This window comes from Danio rerio, chromosome 21 (assembly GCF_052040795.2).
Source record: "Danio rerio strain M-AB ecotype USA chromosome 21, GRCz13ab, whole genome shotgun sequence".
NCBI lineage: Eukaryota > Metazoa > Chordata > Actinopteri > Cypriniformes > Danionidae > Danio > Danio rerio.
In genome coordinates, this window is record NC_141041.1 from 23,881,296 (window position 1) to 23,900,896 (window position 19,601).

The 19,601-nt window shown below is 34.1% G+C and overlaps 2 protein-coding genes across 11 annotated transcripts in view; both read right to left on the reverse strand.

The window, feature by feature from the left end:
* The window catches only part of LOC147838831 (odorant receptor 131-2-like), a 1,093,102-nt gene that overhangs the window by 943,344 nt on the left and 130,157 nt on the right, over positions 1-19,601 (reverse strand). The window lies entirely within an intron of this gene.
* Positions 1-19,601, reverse strand: part of myo5b (myosin VB) — a 101,027-nt gene that overhangs the window by 57,372 nt on the left and 24,054 nt on the right. For all 9 annotated transcript variants that reach the window (XR_015519645.1, XR_015519644.1, XR_015519643.1 and 6 more), the window contains exons 2-5: positions 11,832-11,942; positions 9,199-9,370; positions 4,313-4,457; positions 391-547 (exon numbers count right to left, since the gene is read on the reverse strand). Coding sequence is in view for 6 of the 9 variants with exons in the window: in XM_087300141.1 (XP_087156267.1) it covers positions 391-547; positions 4,313-4,457; positions 9,199-9,370; positions 11,832-11,942 (585 nt within the window). In the remaining 3 variants the exon portion in view is untranslated. The remainder of the gene's footprint in view (positions 1-390; positions 548-4,312; positions 4,458-9,198; positions 9,371-11,831; positions 11,943-19,601) is intronic.

Below are 19,601 nucleotides of genomic sequence, written 5' to 3' on the forward strand. Positions count from 1 at the left end.
TGCATCCCAAGAGGCGTCTCTATCGCCAGTGCTCATTTCCGCTATAGTGCTATCTCTAAATTGACTGTGAGATTTGGCCACTCTCACTTGCACACAGATTATCTTCCTGAAGGGCACACATGCCGGCTTCATTCTTATCTTTTCAAACAGGCCTGGTGATTCTTCAGTTTAATTTCCTAATTTAAGTGTGTCAGAGACGGAGCGATGAGTGAATCGAGGGCACCTTTACAGCCTCTGCACATAATAGTAGTACTTGGTGGCACAAATTCATTAGATTCAACACTAAGTATTCTTGTGAAGTAAAGTTCTTGTCTGATTGACGAAGACTGACTTGGGTGTTTTTTTTCTCAGTAGAATTACTTGAATTAGAGGATTTGTATCAGAGCATACCTCCATAATGGGACTGGAAGCCAAAACTTTCTCTTCAACATTGGTGTCATTTGCTGATCCTCCCACTGTGGCGAAGAAGCGCATGGCATACTTTGCCGAAACGGTTTTACCAGCTCCCGACTCACCGCTCACAATTATGGACTGGTTCTTCTCATCTCTGCAGGAGAAATGTCAAGTTTACAAGCAGAAACAGTAATGAAGACTGTGCGCTGATGAATACTTGAGATGATATGATATGCTAAAGTGCATTTAACTATTTAGATGCAGAATAAAGAAGAATATGAAACATATTTGATTCATATGAACTGTTTTACAAGCCCCAGACAATGTGATTGTTTTATTTGGTATGCAAGTATGAAACAATCCGAATAACATAAACATGGCCCAAAAAAACCTGTGTGAAAACAAAAGCAACTAATTTAAAAAAGGTGATAAATATTTTTAGCAACATGTATTTACAAATACATACATAACAAATTCAAATAAAGTGTGTCTAAAAAAACTAATGTAAAATACACACAAAAAACTATATAAACATAAGGTGTGTAATGGTACACCATTAATGGTACATTAATCCATATTTGAAAGACAAAGAGCTCAAACTGAATAAATTATAGGATTCTCTGTGCCACTATGCTCAACAAGACATTCTTTAATAATAATAAGACACCCCAGAAGATGGGTCAAGTATAGCTCCATCATAGATCTATCATGTTTTATAATCTTAGTTTTAATAAATGTTTTTTTCTTTAAAAATCAATATTTTTTTCTTTTTGTTGTATCAAAAATTTACCAAACTTTGACACCTCTGTGTCATGTCAAACCTAGCCATGAATGTTGTGAATTGTAACACAATATATCTAAAAGACATACACCAAAAACAATATATTCTAAATGATTTAGCTACATTTTTTAATGTGAAATAAAAATGATTTTAAAAATATTTTAAACAAAATATATAATTAAATAAATAAATAAATATATAATTTACAAATAAATCTTTTATATTAAAAAATAAATACTATATTATAATATAATGATTATTATTAATGATTAATACATGGTTTACAAATTAAAACATTTTTTTTAATGTTGATTAAATGTTACAATAAATGCAAGGATCAGGAACATTTTGCAGTGAATAGTAAAAAAAAAATAGCAAAAAGAAAAAAGCAGGTGTAAAATTCGTATGCTATTGCACCCAATGACTTACCCAAGTGGATGTTGAGTACAAGAGTTTATCATGTCTTTATTATAAAAAAATATGACTTAAAGGCGCAATTTAATAGCCACTGACTTGCACTTTAAAACCTCTTTTAACTCTGAAATCTCTAATCAAAAACCCACCCAGTCCCCACTGGACCATCTGTAACAATGAGCTCTATTTTAATGATCTAGGTGCAAAGTGTAAAGCGCATGGCGCAAAAGCATTAAAGGCATGTCCGAATCCACTTTTGCTATTTTAAGGACAGAAAAATACAGTTAGCGCCCTGTCGCAAGGTCTAACAGGGTTGTGCTTATTCTCTTAATGAGTTATGGGTGTGTTTTAAGCATAACGTGCATAAAACTACACAGAGTGATATCTCATATTCCCATTCCCATGGCACATTTGCTATTTACATGGCAGACTTAGTAAATAGAAAAACGAAATGCTTCACTTGCGAGAAAACAGTTAAACAGATCATCTGCAGTGTGAGGATAAAGAATGAGCCTCCTCCAAATGGCCTCTTTACTTTCTTCTTACTTTAACTTTTACTCTTTACTCCTTTACTTTAGTGAATAAGGAAACGTTATTTAACGCACTCCACTGAAGATACCCATTAGCCTACTGTAAATATTTAATTTAGTTTTTTAAGTGTAAAGATTTGTTTCAAAACTGTTTCTAAATTCAGTTCTAATTTTAAGCAAACAAATAAATGAACAATAATTTCAAAGTATGGTCAAAAAACACACGTCCAAACTCACATCCTATTCTTATGCTTAAACCCGACAGGTAGACAAACCTAAACTTGTTTTTATTAAAACAAATATAAATATGCATATAATAAATAATACTGCTAATGATAATAACATTAAACAAATGCAAATTGTCATGAATAAACTGAAAAAGCCCTCCGAGCTGAAGAAGGCATGGAGACAGTGGTTTTTATATTTATGTTGAAAATAATCATTTTTGTACCATTTTAATCCTTTATTTTTTTTTTCATATGTAAAGATATTTGTGTATTGTGTTACGTCCCGTGACTGTTCTAGTTTTCTTTCTATATTGCATTTTTTTTCTGTTTCCTGATTTCTTTTGTTTACAGATTGATGCCACCTGAGTTTAACCACCAGGGACGTTTCGCATCCTGAAGGCTAAAACCGCATACTGCAGAAAGTTGTCTGACCAACTAACGAACGCTGAAATCTTAACAGCGTGCTGAGTTAAAGGCACCTGCCAATAACCCTTTAAAAGATCCAGTTTCTTTACAAATGCAGCAGAACCAACCCGATCTACACAATGCTCAACTTCATCCTTTGTGTATTAAGCAATGTGTAAACATTTAGACCTGCTAGGTGCATAACTAACATGCTCTGCGCTGAACTTGCTTTTAGTTGATTTTAGTCTTTTAATTGCTTTTAGTCTATTTCAGTTGCTCCAAATAACAACGCGGCAACTTTTTAGACCACCACACCCTAGAGTCCCCAAAACTATGTGGCGCAAAACCTAAAAATTATGGTTGCGCTGGTCTGAAAATAGCAACAAATCATGCCATACACGTCTTGCACCTTATTGCATTGGGTGTATTATAGGCCCGAAAAGTCTTTATGCAATGCATTCCACACAAAATAAACACCCATTACCCATGAGAGCTTTCACAGGAAAACCTAAACGCAGTGGTGGGCCTCTTCGACACACTCCTGAATAATTGACATGTCCATTCAGGCTAACTGACAAGTGCAAACCCCACCTAAACAACTAATCAAACACACAGAGTCAGACCACAAGCCTTGCCTCGTCTTTTCCTGCTTATTTCAGGACTCCAGCATTGCACAAGTCATTAAGAGTCACAATAACTAGGCGTAGGATGTTTAGCTCGAGTTTAATCCTGACGCGCAAATGGCTTTGTCTTTTGTTTCAAGCACCAAAAAGAAAAAAAACACATGTAAATACAAAGGATGGAGGAATGATGCTGCGTACACTGCAATTATTCACCCACTCCATCCATTACTGAGTCAAGCTGAGATTTTGGATTACTTACAGCTTTAAAAGTGTGTGATGTCACTTTCTGTTTACAGCCAGTGGAAGTCACTGCTCTAAAAGCAGAGCTCTTTATTAAAAGGCAACATCGCTTAATAAACAGCTTTAAGATTCAGCTTTAAGATGTTTCTTTAGAAGAAAGACTGAAATGCAGATGGACACATTAAGATAATTAATTTATGAGACGATTAGAATTATTGTGATCCAAAAGAAATAGAAAATATAACATAGAAATATTTTAAATGTACCATTCAAAAGTTTCAGGGTTAGCTTCTGAAAGTAGTTTCTTAAGCTCTTCGAGGCGATAACATCTTTGCAGTCTATACTGCTACTTTTAATGAATATTATGCATTCTTCCTGAATAAAGGTATTAATTAGTAAAAGTAAAAAAAAAACTGACCCCAAAAATTTTACCTTTCAGTTGTACACTAGGAACTAATTATTATACATTTTTAAAAATTATATAAATATATTTACTTATAAAATAAATATTTTATTTAATTAAATGCATTATTATCCAATTATAGGATCCAGAAATACTTATTGTGATTTTGGTTTTGTCAGTGAGGAGTGAGGAGGGTGGATTAAAATGGCTTTTTAGCACTCTGAATATTTATAAATTTTTCTATTTATTTAAATGAGCTTGTCATTTTGCAAGATTATAAAAAAGCTAGCTCACACCTGGCCATCTGTTTAAAAGCTTCCTCGGCCACCGCAAATATATGAGGGTCCATGTCCCCCATGTTCTGCCCGCTGTATGCATTGATGACTTCTTCTCCATAGATATGTAGCTGCTCGTACGGGTTGATGGCCACCAGAACAATCCCTGAGGGGAAAAAATTAACAGTTTTTCAATTCACAGCTTTGCAGCATTGTTAAAAAAATACACTACTGGCCAAAACGCTGTTATTTTTATGCACCTGTCAATTTGGAGATTTTGGAGTTTTTTTAGTTTGACAGAAAAAAAGCATCCACAATACACTTTTTTTTCATCACACCTTTTCAGTTTATGTAATGTAATGTGTATTTATATGGTGCATTTATCTAGTTTTGAAATACACCCAAAGTGTAACTGTAACTGTAACTGTGTTTAATGTACACCCCGGTTTGGAAAAGTCAAGTTTTTAAACTGTTGAAATTTTTTACTATACCGTTCCTTAGGTATGAGTAAGATACGGCCCGTGCCTAATCGGTAATGGCTGATATTTATGATGAAATTTCCAGACAAAACATATTTTTAGGAGCCGTTTTCTCAAAATATTTTTTTTCTCCTACATTAAGCCATAAATATGGATTTCAGCAGCACTTACATACAGATATCACAATTTTATTCATATCAGTGTTCTAAATGCTTTTACAGAGTAATGTGTTGACACATTATTTAATTGTATAAATAAATGTAATTTTTTTGGATGTTTGCAGTATTTTATAATGCAATGATGAAAAGGGACACCTAAAATCACCTCGGGAAAAACAGTTCACTCTAATATTCTGAACTGAACCTGAATTCTGAATTCTGAACCTGACTTTAACTGATATTCAGATTTGGTCTTATTTTAAGGTACAATACTTGCAATTAACAAACTATTATATTAATGTCATATGTATATGTATGCGTGTGTATACATAGAGTGTGCATATAGATAAATTAAGCATATGTATGTATTAATTTGCTTATTTAAGTTGTCTCTATTTTTATTCTAAGTATCATCTTACATTTGTTTTATGTTTATATTTTCTGCATTTGCTTATATCTGTTTCTATATTTGAGTACCCAAAGGTTTATGTTGTTTTTAATATTTGCTTACACTTATGAAGCACTTTGAGTTGCTTTTTATGTAAGAAAAGTACTATTCATTCATTTATTTACTTTCTTGTCGGCTTAGTCCCTTTATTAGTCCGGGGTCGCCACAGCGGAATGAACCGGCAACTTATCCAGCACATTTTTACACAGCGGATGCCCTTCCAGCCGCAACCCGTTTCTGGGAAACATCCACACACACTCATACACTACGGTTTACAATTTAGCCTACCCAATTCACCTGTACCGCACGTCTTTGGACTGTGGGGGAAACCAGAGCACCCAGAGGAAACCCACGCGAACGTAGGGAGAACATGGAAACTCCACACAGAAACGCCAACTGAGCCGAGGCTCGAACCCGCGACCTTCTTGCTGTGAGGCGACAGCACTACCTACTGCGCCACTGCTAATTTATTGTGTATTAATGGTAATATAGTAATATAAAATGTAGGTATTGGGTAGGATTAGGAATGTAGAATAACAATCCTCTATAATACTTTTTTTTTAAGTATGAATAAAAACCAATATCTTACTAATAGGAATTTATTATTATCATATTAATAAACCCAGTAGTTAATAATGGGAATTGGTTTTAAAATTAAAGTGTTACCTCAAAGAAAAGTATGCAAACAATGAAAACTAATTTGCATAACATAACGTTAAACATAACATTTCAGAAATCTTGTAATACAAAAAATTAATAATTCTTAGCTTAATCAACTGAGGAAGAGTTCTGATAACTATTAATTAATTTTGACTCTTTCCACCCGCAGAGTCATACCTTAATACATCATTTAAATATTTGAAATTATTTATCCAATATGAATATGGATAAATAATGGACAAATCAATTCAAAAGTATTTTAAAATGTCTGTTGGAGATCTAAAATATAAGGTGGCTTCAATCCTCAAGTGATGTCACTGCAATCATAATCACGTTAATGCATGATGTGTCAGTGTCAAAGACAGAACACAACACAGACACACGTATGTGGCAGTACAAAAGAACATGAAAGGCATAAAAAGCATAAAGAGGAATTATGAAGCAACGGCCTTTGTTATGACCTGGCAGACACCATAATGAGAATCACTGAGTCATTACAAAAGCACAACAATAAAAAGACAAACAACAGCTGGGCGGTCCTTAGACTCCACCACAAAAATCTGACCATATGACCATGGTGTAGGTGTATTTAAACAGTAGAGACGCTCTTCCTGATTGTCTGCGAGGACACGTCAGGAAGTTTGTTTGGATTCAATCATACATTACATAATATGTCTTATTCTCCAGAACAACTTGTCAGTAAACACACACACCCATAAATCCAACGCAATCCCAAAATGCCACCTGTTAACAAGGGGATGTTGTCATAGGAACATAGTAACTAACAGAGAAACTGAGGGTAATGACTGTAGACTAAACAGAGATGCTGTCTTTGTTCCTCTTCAATAAAGTCTGTTGACCCTGGATACCCAGCATCAAGCTTTACAGCTGGTTTGCAGAATTTGCAAAAAGTGCACAGAGACCGAGAGCTAGAAGTCATTAAAAACAGGAGAAAATCTGTTTTAAAACAAGAACAATGAAGAAAATAAGCTAAAACTACTGTAGATCTTCGCTACAATTAATTAATTTGATGCAAACTGTATTGGGGTCAAATACTTATATTTAAACTTTTTTATTTTCCAGATTTTTTGAAATATATATTTTTTTACCTTATACAATAAAATATATAAAAACAAACAACTCTCTCTCTCTCTCTCTCTCTCTCTCTCTCTCTCTCTCTTTATATATATATATCTTTAGTTTTGCATCAAATGTATGTATCTATGTATATATGTATATATATATATATATATATATATATATATATATATATATATATATATATATATATATATATATATATATATATATATATATATGCAGAAAAAATATACAGTTGAAGTCAGAGTTATTAGCTCCCCAGTTTATTTTCTGTCCCCAATTTCTGTTTAACAAAGAGAAGATTTTTTTAACACATTTCTAAATATAATAATTTTAATAACTCATGTATAATAACTGATTTATTTTATTTTTACCATGATGACAGTAAATAATACTTTACTAGATATTTTTCAAGACACTTCTATACAGCTTAAAGTGACATTTAAAGGCTGAACTAGGTTATAGGTTAACTAGGCAGGTTAATTAGGCAAGTCATTTTATAACAATGGTTTATTCTGTAGACTATTGAAAACATATATAGCTTAAAGGGGCTAAGACATTTTGTCCTTAAAAGTTTTTAAAAAGTGAAATCTGCTTTTATTCTAGCCAAAATAAAACAAATAACACTTTCTCCTTAAAAATATTATCAGACATACTGTGAAAATTTCCTTGCTCTGTTAAACATTATTTGGAAAAAAAAATCTAAAGGGGGCTAATAATTCTGACTTCAACTGTGTATATATATATATATACACACACACACGCGCGCGCACACACACCTCAGTTGTTTTTTGTTTTTTACTGCTATTGTGAGCCATGAAAAGAAGACAGAGCCTACATTCATTCATTTTCTTTTCAGCTTAGTCCCTTTATTAATCCGGTATTGCCACAGCGGAATGAACCGCCAACTTCTCGAGCAGGTTTTTACTCAGCGGATGCCCTTCCAGTCACAACCCATATCTGGCAAACATCCATACACTACAGACAATTTTAGCTTATCCAATTCACCTGTACCGCGTGTCTTTGGACAGTGGAAGAAACCGGAGCAGACGGAGGAAACCCACGTGAACGAAGGGAGAACATGCAAACTTCACACATAAACGCCAACTGACCCAGCCGAGGCTCGAACTAGCGTTCGTCTTGCTGTAAGGCAACAGTACTACCTACTGCGCCACTGCGTCGCCAGAGCCTACATAAAATTGCTTAATCAAATTTTAAATGCATTTACTAAAAATCACCAAAAACTAAATATTAAATGATACATAAAATACAGAATATTATCAGAAATAAAAATTAAATAAATATCAAAACTATATATTCAATTGAGATGTTGTAACTATAGAATAGTCTTTGAAGGTTTAAGGGGAAATGATCCGAACTCTTTCTGAATTTTTTTTAGCAAGATGCTAATGATCTAATTTGATTTAATGATTTATGATAAGCTAAGCTAAAAGTGTTCCCACCAGGCCTGGAGATCGAATGACAGGATATAAAAAGGGTAAAACTTAACCTACTTACTTACTCTAGGCGAGTTTCCTATTTCCAAAAAAAAGTAAAGTTTTCCTTTAAGGGTGTACTCACACTAGGATATCTGAACCGTGCCCAGAAACGTTAGACCCTCAACCGAGCACAGATCGGTTGGACTTTGGCATGGTACGCTTGTAGTGTGAGAGCAACACAACATCACTTTTAAGAGACTGTTTCATATGGATTTATTAATCATTCGTACTTTTTAAGTAACGCGAACTGTCATAGTTTATTAAAGATGCAAACCCCTTACTGCATGACAGCTACACCTTCAGCAAACCTCCTAATACATGCAGCACAATGACTTTCATGAACATTTATGAGCGTCAAAAAGGCTGGATCTGTTCAGCAAATGATATGACTGTGTGTCACTGCATGCCTTAGAGTTGCAGTGTACTGTAAATGCAACCTAAGCCATTGTCAGTAACTACATTTTATGTATCTCTCATAATCAGCCAAAATTCTCAAAGCTTAACCCATATATCTGCTCAACACCACATTCAATCAGAGACATTGACGTACAGCATGACTTACCACAATAGGTGTAGATGTGGTTGGACTCGAGGAAGCGGACCTTGAGGTTGTGGAGCACAGCAGGCTCATGGAGGTAACTGAGAGCCGTGAGGTCATTCTCTCCTACCAGGATATCGGGATTCCGGAGAAATGGAAGCGGATTGTCTTTGGAACCAATTGGATATTCTAACGTCTATCAACAGAGACAGCAATGCCAGAAACAGTACTTTAGAAACTGACCGGACTCAAATCACAATCTGACGAAACTTTCTGAAGTGTTGGAAATACATTACATGCAACAGAGAGTTTCATCTACTGGTTTATTCAGGTTTCCCCAACATTGTTTTTGATAATACACTAGAGAATATGCAGTACAGTCATCTCTCTGAGAGACTGCACATCTTACACACCAAAACATGGTTAATGATTCATTAGACACACTTTCTTTAGAGCAGTGAAACCCGAACTAATGCAGGAAGCATTACGATCTAGTTAAGATCTGGTTTAATTCACAACTGCTGTGTCATGAATGATTAAACACAGTATAGTTCTGTTTGCCAAATGCCACCAACCAATCCAGTTTTAACTGAATGAAATATTTTAGCTATGCCCAGATAGGAAGCACAGACATTTTTGTGACATGCGAGTTCATTCTTTGAAGTACAGTTCTCCAAAAATAGCAAAACCTGCTGTTGATTTACTCACACACAGGCCATCCAAGATGTAGGTGACTTTTTTCAGTAGAACATTACTGAAACTGCTCAAATTCACATGGTCTTAAAATATATTAAGTCTTTTTTTGCATCAGCGCAGACCCAGACTTTCAATGTTAAATTATGAAATATTATGGCTGCAAAAATACTAAAATAAACATACACTACTATAATATTTATTGTATCAAAATTATTTATACATTTTCAAAGAATCTGTCTGAAGGTTTTTTAATTAAAGGTACATAATTACCAAGATATCCACTATATCGAGTGAAGTTCATGCTAGATATGAAAAATAACCACTATAAATAACCTCTAATTTCTGATTTCTACACTTTGTAAAACAAATAATGTGAAATAGGGCTGCATGATATTGGAAAAACTTGACTAAGTCATATATTTTTTTGCTGCATTTTATATTGCAATATAAATACAACTTCACCAGATAGCCTAAATAGCTCTATTTGAATAGAATTGTTAAATGTAGACTGATTATTCTGAGATTTTTCTGGAAGATTATGGGGGCTATTCTGGATTATAATTGGGAAGATAGGAGTGAAATATTTTACATCACAGTATTTAGATACATAAATTCAATAATAAAATGAAAAATAACACTGTATATTCTTTATTGTTTAAATAATTCAATAACTACATGTTTATTAGAGTTACAAACAGTACACCAATTTCATGTGCCTAAATACTTTAAAATCTCATGCCTGAATGCTTACACAGTCACAAGCCTTCAAAACACATGCAAATAGTAATTTTTGACTGCATTTAAACTCTTCAGTTACTCCAAAAGTCTCATGTGGTCTGAACTGTGGCTCCTGGTAAACTATAATTCCAACATATAAACTCAACATTCCTTTGATGTAATTATTTTGGATGTGCACGTAGTGATATAGATACTGAAACGATGTATTGTGCAGCCCCACAGCTGTATTTTAATGATCTAGGCGCAAAGTGTAAAGTATATGGCGCAAAAGCAGTGTGTACAAATCCACTATTGCAATTTTAACGACAGAAAAATACGGTTTGCGTCCTGGCATACGGTCAAACATGGTTGTACTTATTCTCTCAATGAGTTATGGGTGTGTTTTGAGCATTAAACCAATCAGAGTCTCATCTCTCATTCCTTAAGAGTCAGTTGCATCGCACCATGCAGATTTGTTATTTACATGGCAGACTTTGTAAGCGGAAAAATAGAATGCTTCACTAGGAAGAAAACAGTTAAACAGATCATCTGCAGTGCAAGGATAAAGAACAAGCCTCCTCCATTCGGCATCTTTAATTTATTTTTACTTTGCTTCTTTACTTTCGTGGAGTAAAGAAATGGTGCAATTCACTCCATTGAAGACATCCATTAGCCTACATATTTAATGTAGTTTGTTAAATGCAAAGATTTGATTCAAAACTATTTCTAAATTCAGTTTTAATCTCCAGCAAACAAATAAATAAACAATAATTACGAAGTGTTGTCAAAAAACAGTTATATCCAAACACACGTCATATTCTTATGCCTCACATGGTGACACATGTCTGAAAAACCAGATAGGTGGACAAATCTAAACTTGTTTTTATTTAAAAAATATATAAATATGCATATAATAAATAATACTGCTAATAATAATAACATTATACAAATGCAAATTGTCATAAATAAACTGATAAAAGTGCCTTAACACACCTCCTTTTTAGACTGGAACACCCATGAGTCCACAAAGTGGAACAAATAGATTTGCTATTTAAACAACATGGCGTAAAATGTGAAAATTAGGGTTGCTCTGGTGTGAAAATAGCAACAAATCATGAAAATATCTTGCGCCTTAATGCACCGACTGTATGATAGGGCTCCTAATGTGTAATAAACACATAAAAAAACATTGTATGTACAGTAAACATCTGATAAGGTGAACAAAGAGGAAAGTTTTCACTCACCGATTCATCTTCTAATTTGAGATGCAGCACTGTGTCTCCCTCCTTATAATCCTTGATGATTTCAGCAGACCTCCAGACCTCATCCGGGTCAGGAATCCAAACCCGGGTGTACTAAAAACAGATCAAAACCACCATTAAATGAAAGAAACCACATATTAGAGCAACACATATTTATATTTGTTCACTTAATATAAACCTACAATACACAATCTTAATTTATATATGAGAAAGACTAATGTGGTCAGTGAGAAAGAGATAAAGCTGAATAAAGCTGAACACAGAAGAGCTCCAGTGCTTTTATCAGCAGAATTTGTGTATAATTGGAGGATCAGCAGAAGAGTCGAGAGATATATTGAACCGGAAAGAGTGTTTGGAGAATATGCCATATCTTTCAAATAAAATGCTGCTCCGTCTTATTCAGAGAAAAAAATGATTTAAATGGGAGGCGTATGTGTCTAAAGATGTCTACCCTGAAAAATGAGACACTGACATTTCTGAAATAATACTGCATGCATTAAAGTCACAGTTTTAGAGCACATTCACTGTAAAAAAAATGCTGGGTTCCACACAATTGATTTGTGGAACATAAAGAAATAAAGTTATCTTATTGGTTTTTAATAATTTAAATGGATTGAACATTACAAAAATGAAGTTGTCCCACCAAAGAACTCAAGAATTGTGTTGTTTCAGCTCAGTCAAAAAAAAAAAAAAAAGTAGTTTGAACAAACAGCAAATGTCATTTGCTCTTGAGTGCAGTGTTAGAGTTGTTAGACTAGTAGATGCTGGAGGACTAGTAAGACCCAGAGAAATCTGCAGTAAAATGAAGATGGATTGTCTTCCTATTAGCCTTGAGGTTTAGCCAAGATATTAAAGAAAGCAACAGACTCATGAATCAAAGAAAAATAAGATATCTCTAAATGATGAATTGTGTTGTTTTTTGCTCCTAGTGATGCACCATGTTTCAAAGTTTGTGTGCTGGTGAAAAACGGAAGGCAAACTAAAGGCTTAGAGAAAGAGCTGGAAAGAATGTTGTGTGTAAAGAACGTGGCTTTTTTGACCTTCAAAAATCCACAAAAGAAAGTCAGTGGGCGTAAGCTGCTTAAAAGTGTGCGAGTCTATTAGAAGCAGATTCTTAACTAACAAAGTACGCTCTTGAATTAAGTAGCAATCAGTCAAACACTGCTATACAGTCATCAGTTGAAACCAGAATAAATCATGTAAGGGAAATTGCATTCAAAAATGGAGAAAAAAAAAAAACACACCACACCTAAAGCAAAATTAAGTATTCACAAACTCGTGAATACAGGCAAACTTCCCCCATATCGCAAATTATTTGTCGGAAACGCTTAAAACTTGCCTCAAACGTACCTTTGTCATATGTTTAAGTAATTCAACTGGAGTGGAAAATTACCTTGAAGTGAAAAACTTTTATGAGTAAGATAATATATATATATATATATATATATATATATATATATATATATATATATATATATATATATATATATATATATATATATCATGTAGCCAGTTTTCCTTAAGCACAAATGAACAAAGCCTACAACTTCAAAGTTGGAAAGATCTAACTGATGAAAATTTGGTCAAATATTGTATTTATTGACTGTAAAGAGCATCATGCATTTAAAAACACACGATAAAGCATTCATTATGACTAATGCTGGGTTACACAAAGAGAACACGCAGAGAGCACTTACTTGCTCTAAATTACCCACAGGATTTTTTTTGCAGGATGAATTTTTAGGTCAAGTTGAACTTTTTGAGGTTGAACTTAAGTAAAAAATACATTTAGGGCAAATTTCTCAGCTTTGTGGCATCACATATTCAGTTGCACCTCCTAGTAAAAATTAACCTACTTGCATGTTTTCTACTTGTGTTGACAAGGCTGTCAATCATCATCATTATGACGCACTCAGAGCACCAATCAGGAACTGGTCCACCTACATTTAAAATGCGTTTGACTTGCCACCAAACTCCTCATGTGTCGACCGGCCTGTTTATCTGTTTTTGTATTATTATTGTTGTTGTTTGGTTTGTCTCTTGTTTAAGTACTTTATTTATTAGATAAGTTTGTGGAGCTCAGTTTACCCAATAATTAGGAAGTCGAATGATCTTTATGAGAATTGGATTATGAGATAAGCTGTTGTTTTGCTAGTTGCTAACAGTGTGTACTTTACGAGAACTGTAGTAATTCAGAGCAGCATTTTTTTTGTTAGTTAGTTTATGGAGGATGAGCCACGTTTGTTATTTTGTTGTGGACTAGTTAAGAAGTTTAGATAAGCACTGCATATGCTGAAGGTTACTGTTTTGTTTCTGCATTTTTATTTGATTAGAAAGTTTAGTGGCTTGCAGTTTAGTTCGATTGTTTTGTTATATTTAATTCTACTCCTGTTTTTTGTTTAATTCAGTTATTTAAGTTAACCTTCTAAATGTGTATCCATCGTTTGATGTTCTTTGTTTAATAAATTGTTATTCTTGTTTCACTTATCCATTTGTTGTGTTTTCTCATTTTCACCCAGCACCATAGAGACTCACTTAATGTTACGTCTCATCCAACAAAACAAGTTAAACACGTAACACGAACTAAATCATTGTTTGTTCATCTTCCTAAAACCAATTGTTTTTTTTTTTGTTTTTTTTTTTGAAAAAGGTATTTCTAAATGTATACCATTTTTTAAAAAATGGATCATAAAATACATACACACAAAATGCATGAAAATTCTATAATAATTAGGTCGGTGTCGCACAAGCAGAAGTTGAGCAGAGTATTGTAAAAGGGCACTTTATTCCTGTTACGCCTGCATGTTAACTCTGAAGCTGAACTTTGCACAGTCTTTTCTATACAAGTTGCTCTATATCAGAGGCTTGCTAGCTGACAACAGCGTTTTCAAGGATTGAGAGATATGAAAGAATCAGGTTCGCATTGACTTGGTAGTGCTGAGCATGTGGAACACATTGAATGGATGGATGAAATGTCAACAATTAATGAAGGTACAGGAGGAGGTTATGGATGTTTTTTGTTATTCTTAAACATAGCATGCTAGCACTAAAGGCTAATGGAGAATCCTCCTGGTATCATATCATGTAATCCACAAAATAACAACCATAAAGAACCAAAAAAAGTTTTGTCACATCTGATGTGATCTGACCTGACACAATGGGGACGTACTTTAACTGAGCTGGGTGAAATAATGGGATATATTGAACACAGACAATCTGTCTATTAGGAATCTATGCTGTGCCTCCTGTAGAAATAACAAGAAAAGCTTAGAGCAAACAGTAAGATTCATCACAACACAGCGGAAACAGAGATATCTGGATCGAACAGCAGGGGTCTGGCTTTGCAGTCTGTTACATCACTCCATCATATAATATTTCGATGCTGTGTTCTGCATGCACACAGCACAAAACAGGGCTCAGGAGGTGCAAAAACTGACGATAACAAGAGCTTATAGTACAGACTCATTTAAAAGTTTTAAAACTGAGCACATTTTTGCATAATTTTCATGATGAGATAAACGCGAAAGATTTCCATTCAAAGGACCAGAAGTAAAAAAAAAAAAAAGAGAGAAAAAATGTTTACACACACACGCACACGCACACACACACACACACACACACACACACACGCACACACACACACACACACACACACACACACACACACACACAGTTGAAGTCAGAATTATTAGCACCCCTGAATTATTAGTCCCTCTGTTTATTTCCCCTCAATTTCTAATTAACGGAGAGAAGATTTTTTTTCAACACATTTCTAAACATAATAGTCTTAATAGCTTATTTCTAATAACTGATTTATTTTATCTTTACCATAATGACAGTAAATAATACTTTACTAGATATTTTACAAGACACTTCTATAAAGGTTTAACTAGGATAATTAGGTTAACTAGGCTAGTTAGGGCAATTAGGCAAGTTATTGTATAATGATGGTTTGTTCTGTAGACTATCGAAAAAATATATAGCTTAAAGGAGCTAATCATTTTGACCTTAAAATGGTTTTTAAAAAATTAAAAACTGCTTTTATTCTAGCCAAAATGTAACAAAAAGACTTTCTCCAAAAGAAAAAATATTATCAGACACACTGTGAAAATTTCCTTGCTCTGCTAAACATCATTTGGGAAATTAAAAAAAAAAAAAAAAAAAAAAAAAAAAAAAAAAAAATATATATATATATATATATATATATATATATATATATATATATATATATATATATATATATATCAAGGGGGGGGCTAATAATTCTGACTTCAACTGTATATACACCTTAGGGGTATGAATAGTTTGGAATAATATGGATAATTTTGGCAACTTCTTAAAATTGTGTGAAAGTCATATATCATATAGTTTCAAAACTAGTGTTATTTATAATATGACGCTGTATTAACTTATTTAAAATTTGACAAAAACATATTTTTTTAATAAGTTTGAGTTCAGTGTTATTTTATCTTTTCAAAGACTTTAACACTTTTAATTAGAAAAGATGAAATGACTTGGATCAAAAGAATTTTCTTGAACTTTGATACAAGAAAATTCACTTCGAAGTTTGATTCATTAAACAGCTCAGAAATAATGGATCTTAGTTTAAAAAATAAAAGTTAGCACAATTTTTAAAGGTTCCTGACACCCTGGAGTACTTTTTTGTGGATTTTTTTTTTTTACTGAGAGTTTTTATCAGGTCTCTGTGTGTTGAGCATCATTTAATGTAAGACAAAGTTAGCACCCGTCAGCTTTAATTGAAGGGAAAACTGGATAAATTTGCTTTTGTCAACTTATTTTGTATTCTGGGTTTAAAATCATTTTTGGAGCGGGATCAAAATTGGTGACATAGCGCAATCTGCAAGTGGAGTGATGACGTGTCGGTTTCTCATTATGTTTAAAAGTCGGTTGTGTGTTTGTTTCCATAATCCATGGCATTTGTTGCATGTTTTTGCATGTTGTACAGGGAGCTGTATGAGAATTAGAGAATGGCGGACTTTGTCTTCTATCAGTTGAGTTTGTTACCATTCAGACACATCGCTTATATCCATGCTGCTGTTCACCTATTTTTAAAATTCTCCAGATTATTGGCAGTGCTAATGGTTGGAATAGAGAGAAAAAGAGACCTGCTGGACTGCTATCCACTGTGTCTGCATTCAGACCCGGGGACTAAGAAAGGAGAGAAGTCCTCCACATTTATCGTGTTTATATAAACATGATTATCTTTATGATGATATAACAAATTGTGGTTATGTTTATAAATTACGAATAACAAATGTAGCAGGACATTAATTTACAGTTTATTTCTTTGCATATTAACTTCGTAAACTTTAAAATCATGGGTCTCCTAATGGTTTCCGTCTCATTTTGTGAGCCAACTGAATGTTCTTTTGCCCCCATCTCTGCCGGCCACACCCACTCCTCCCTCTGCTTGCATGTAGCTTTTGTTTTAAATTCTGAGGTAAATTTGAACTCAAAGAGGGAGTTTCATGGCCCGTTAACATATGATATTATTCTGGAACATCAAATCAGCAGACACAGATGAAAAACTGCTATTTCAATCATATCCTTAAAATTTTATTTAAATCACCCAAACAGAAATATACTATTTTGTAATAAACAAAACGAAAAAATATTGAAATTTTTATTTTTTTAAGTTAGTATGTTGCAAAGGTCAATAAATCCTATCAAACATAAGCTAATACAAGGTTTAGCTGGTTCAGCCACATGGTCTCATAAAGATGATTTCACGTGTGACCTCTCACACAGATGATTATGCACAAATGTTGCACAAAATCTCTGAAATATGTTTTTTAATCTTATCAATAATGTAACAGTGGTGCTAAAGTACAGTGTGTCTTGTAGCCTTCATCAAAATCACAACTTTACAAAACTAAACAGAATCTAACTAATAACAATAGATAATTCATCATTCAGCATTGTGAATTTTTGATGTGTAATGATTAGACTTCATCTATGGCCTGAACTACCCGCAAAACTTTGTGTGGAGCACAAATGAATGTGATCACAGCAATCTTTAATAACTGATACACATCATCAAACTGGATTTGTTTTTGCTGTCAGCCAAAGAAATTCAATAAAAAAGTGCCTCGAAACCTTCCTATAGGAGAATATTTAACTACACACACACACAATCACGCACCACTGACATTTCAAGAACTCTATGCAAGTACGAGGAATCTGGGACAGGTGCGATAAGCAAATGCACCTCATTCCATCAAGTCTTGCATCACATCTGTTGGTTATTGTAGCAGCAGCACATGCTGAAGGAAAACTTCTGATTGAACAGACGTCACATAAAAGGCAGAGATCACCTAAACATCAAAAACTCTCACTCCAAACTACTGTGAATGATGAAGAGCAGACGTTAGTGGACATTTTCGCTGTTTCTTGAATGCAAGGAAACAAACATCATGGGTTGCAATAAACACAATAGTTAAGCAGAACCATACTGTAAAAATCAAGCACGTTTTTACACAGCGGATGTCCTTCCAGCCACAACCCATCACTGAGAAACATCCATACACTCTCATTCACACACATACACCATGGACAATTTAGCCAACCCAATTCACCTGTACCGCATGTCTTTGGACCTGTGGAGAAAACCGGAGCACCGGGAGGTAACCCATGCGAACACAGGGAGAACATGCAACCTCCACACAGAAATGCCAACTGACCCAGCCGAGGCTCGAACCAGCAACCTTCTTGCTGTGAGTTGACAGCACTACCTACTGCGCCACCAGGTCAGCCTCATACAGTAAACAGTTGAAGGCAAACTTAATAGCTCTACACTGGATTTTTTTACTGCTGAGTGCAGATAAGATTTTTTTTTCAACTTCAGTTTTAATAACTAATTTCTTTCATCTTTTATCATGATGACAGTACACAACATTTTACTACTTTTTTAAAAGATACTAGCATAAAGCCTAAAATGTAATTTAAAAATATACTTATGTTAATTAGGCAAGTTATTGGGCAACGTGCATGTTCTGTAGCAAGAGATGTAACGATTCACCATGAGTCGGTTGAAAATCGCTTCAAATATGTGATGATTCAAATCGGTAAAAATGTTGAATGACTCGCTATATGTTTTTGTGAACAGAGGGGGCGCTGTGTTTATAGGCACAAACTCGCTTTACCTGCACATCATAGGCGAGCAAGAGGTGGGTCGGCAGAGTTAAATGACAGCACAAACTGTGTGGAAACAGTGCAAAAAGATGTTTACCTATACAGAACGATGAATATGATGCACATAAATCTTTCAGCACAGAGAAAAACTACTGTCACAGACGTCTATACGCATTAAAAAAACTAGCAATGAGCCAAACAAAGGCGAAGGATGATTTGCAGCTTCACTTGCTTCGACGAGTGCTACGAAGGTCACACGGTGCATCAGTGTTTTCAATGCGAAAGTGTGAAGATGTTTTTCAGACTGACAGAGAAAGTTGTTCTGTTACAGGAGCAGGTATTAGATTATTTATAAAAAATGAATATGTATGTATATTTTAATGATTTGCTTATTATTATTATTGAATATTTAAAAGTGTTCAAGATTATCTCTTCTTAAGTGTATCACACTGATACTAAATAATTATACAAGTAATATTAATTATTCCACTTCATAATCATGTTCAACTCCTGTCTCTATCCTACTATATAATTAGTCATTTTATAATCAGTATTTTAAGCCAGTGGCCAGTTCCCTGGAGGACAGGGTCTATTGACCAC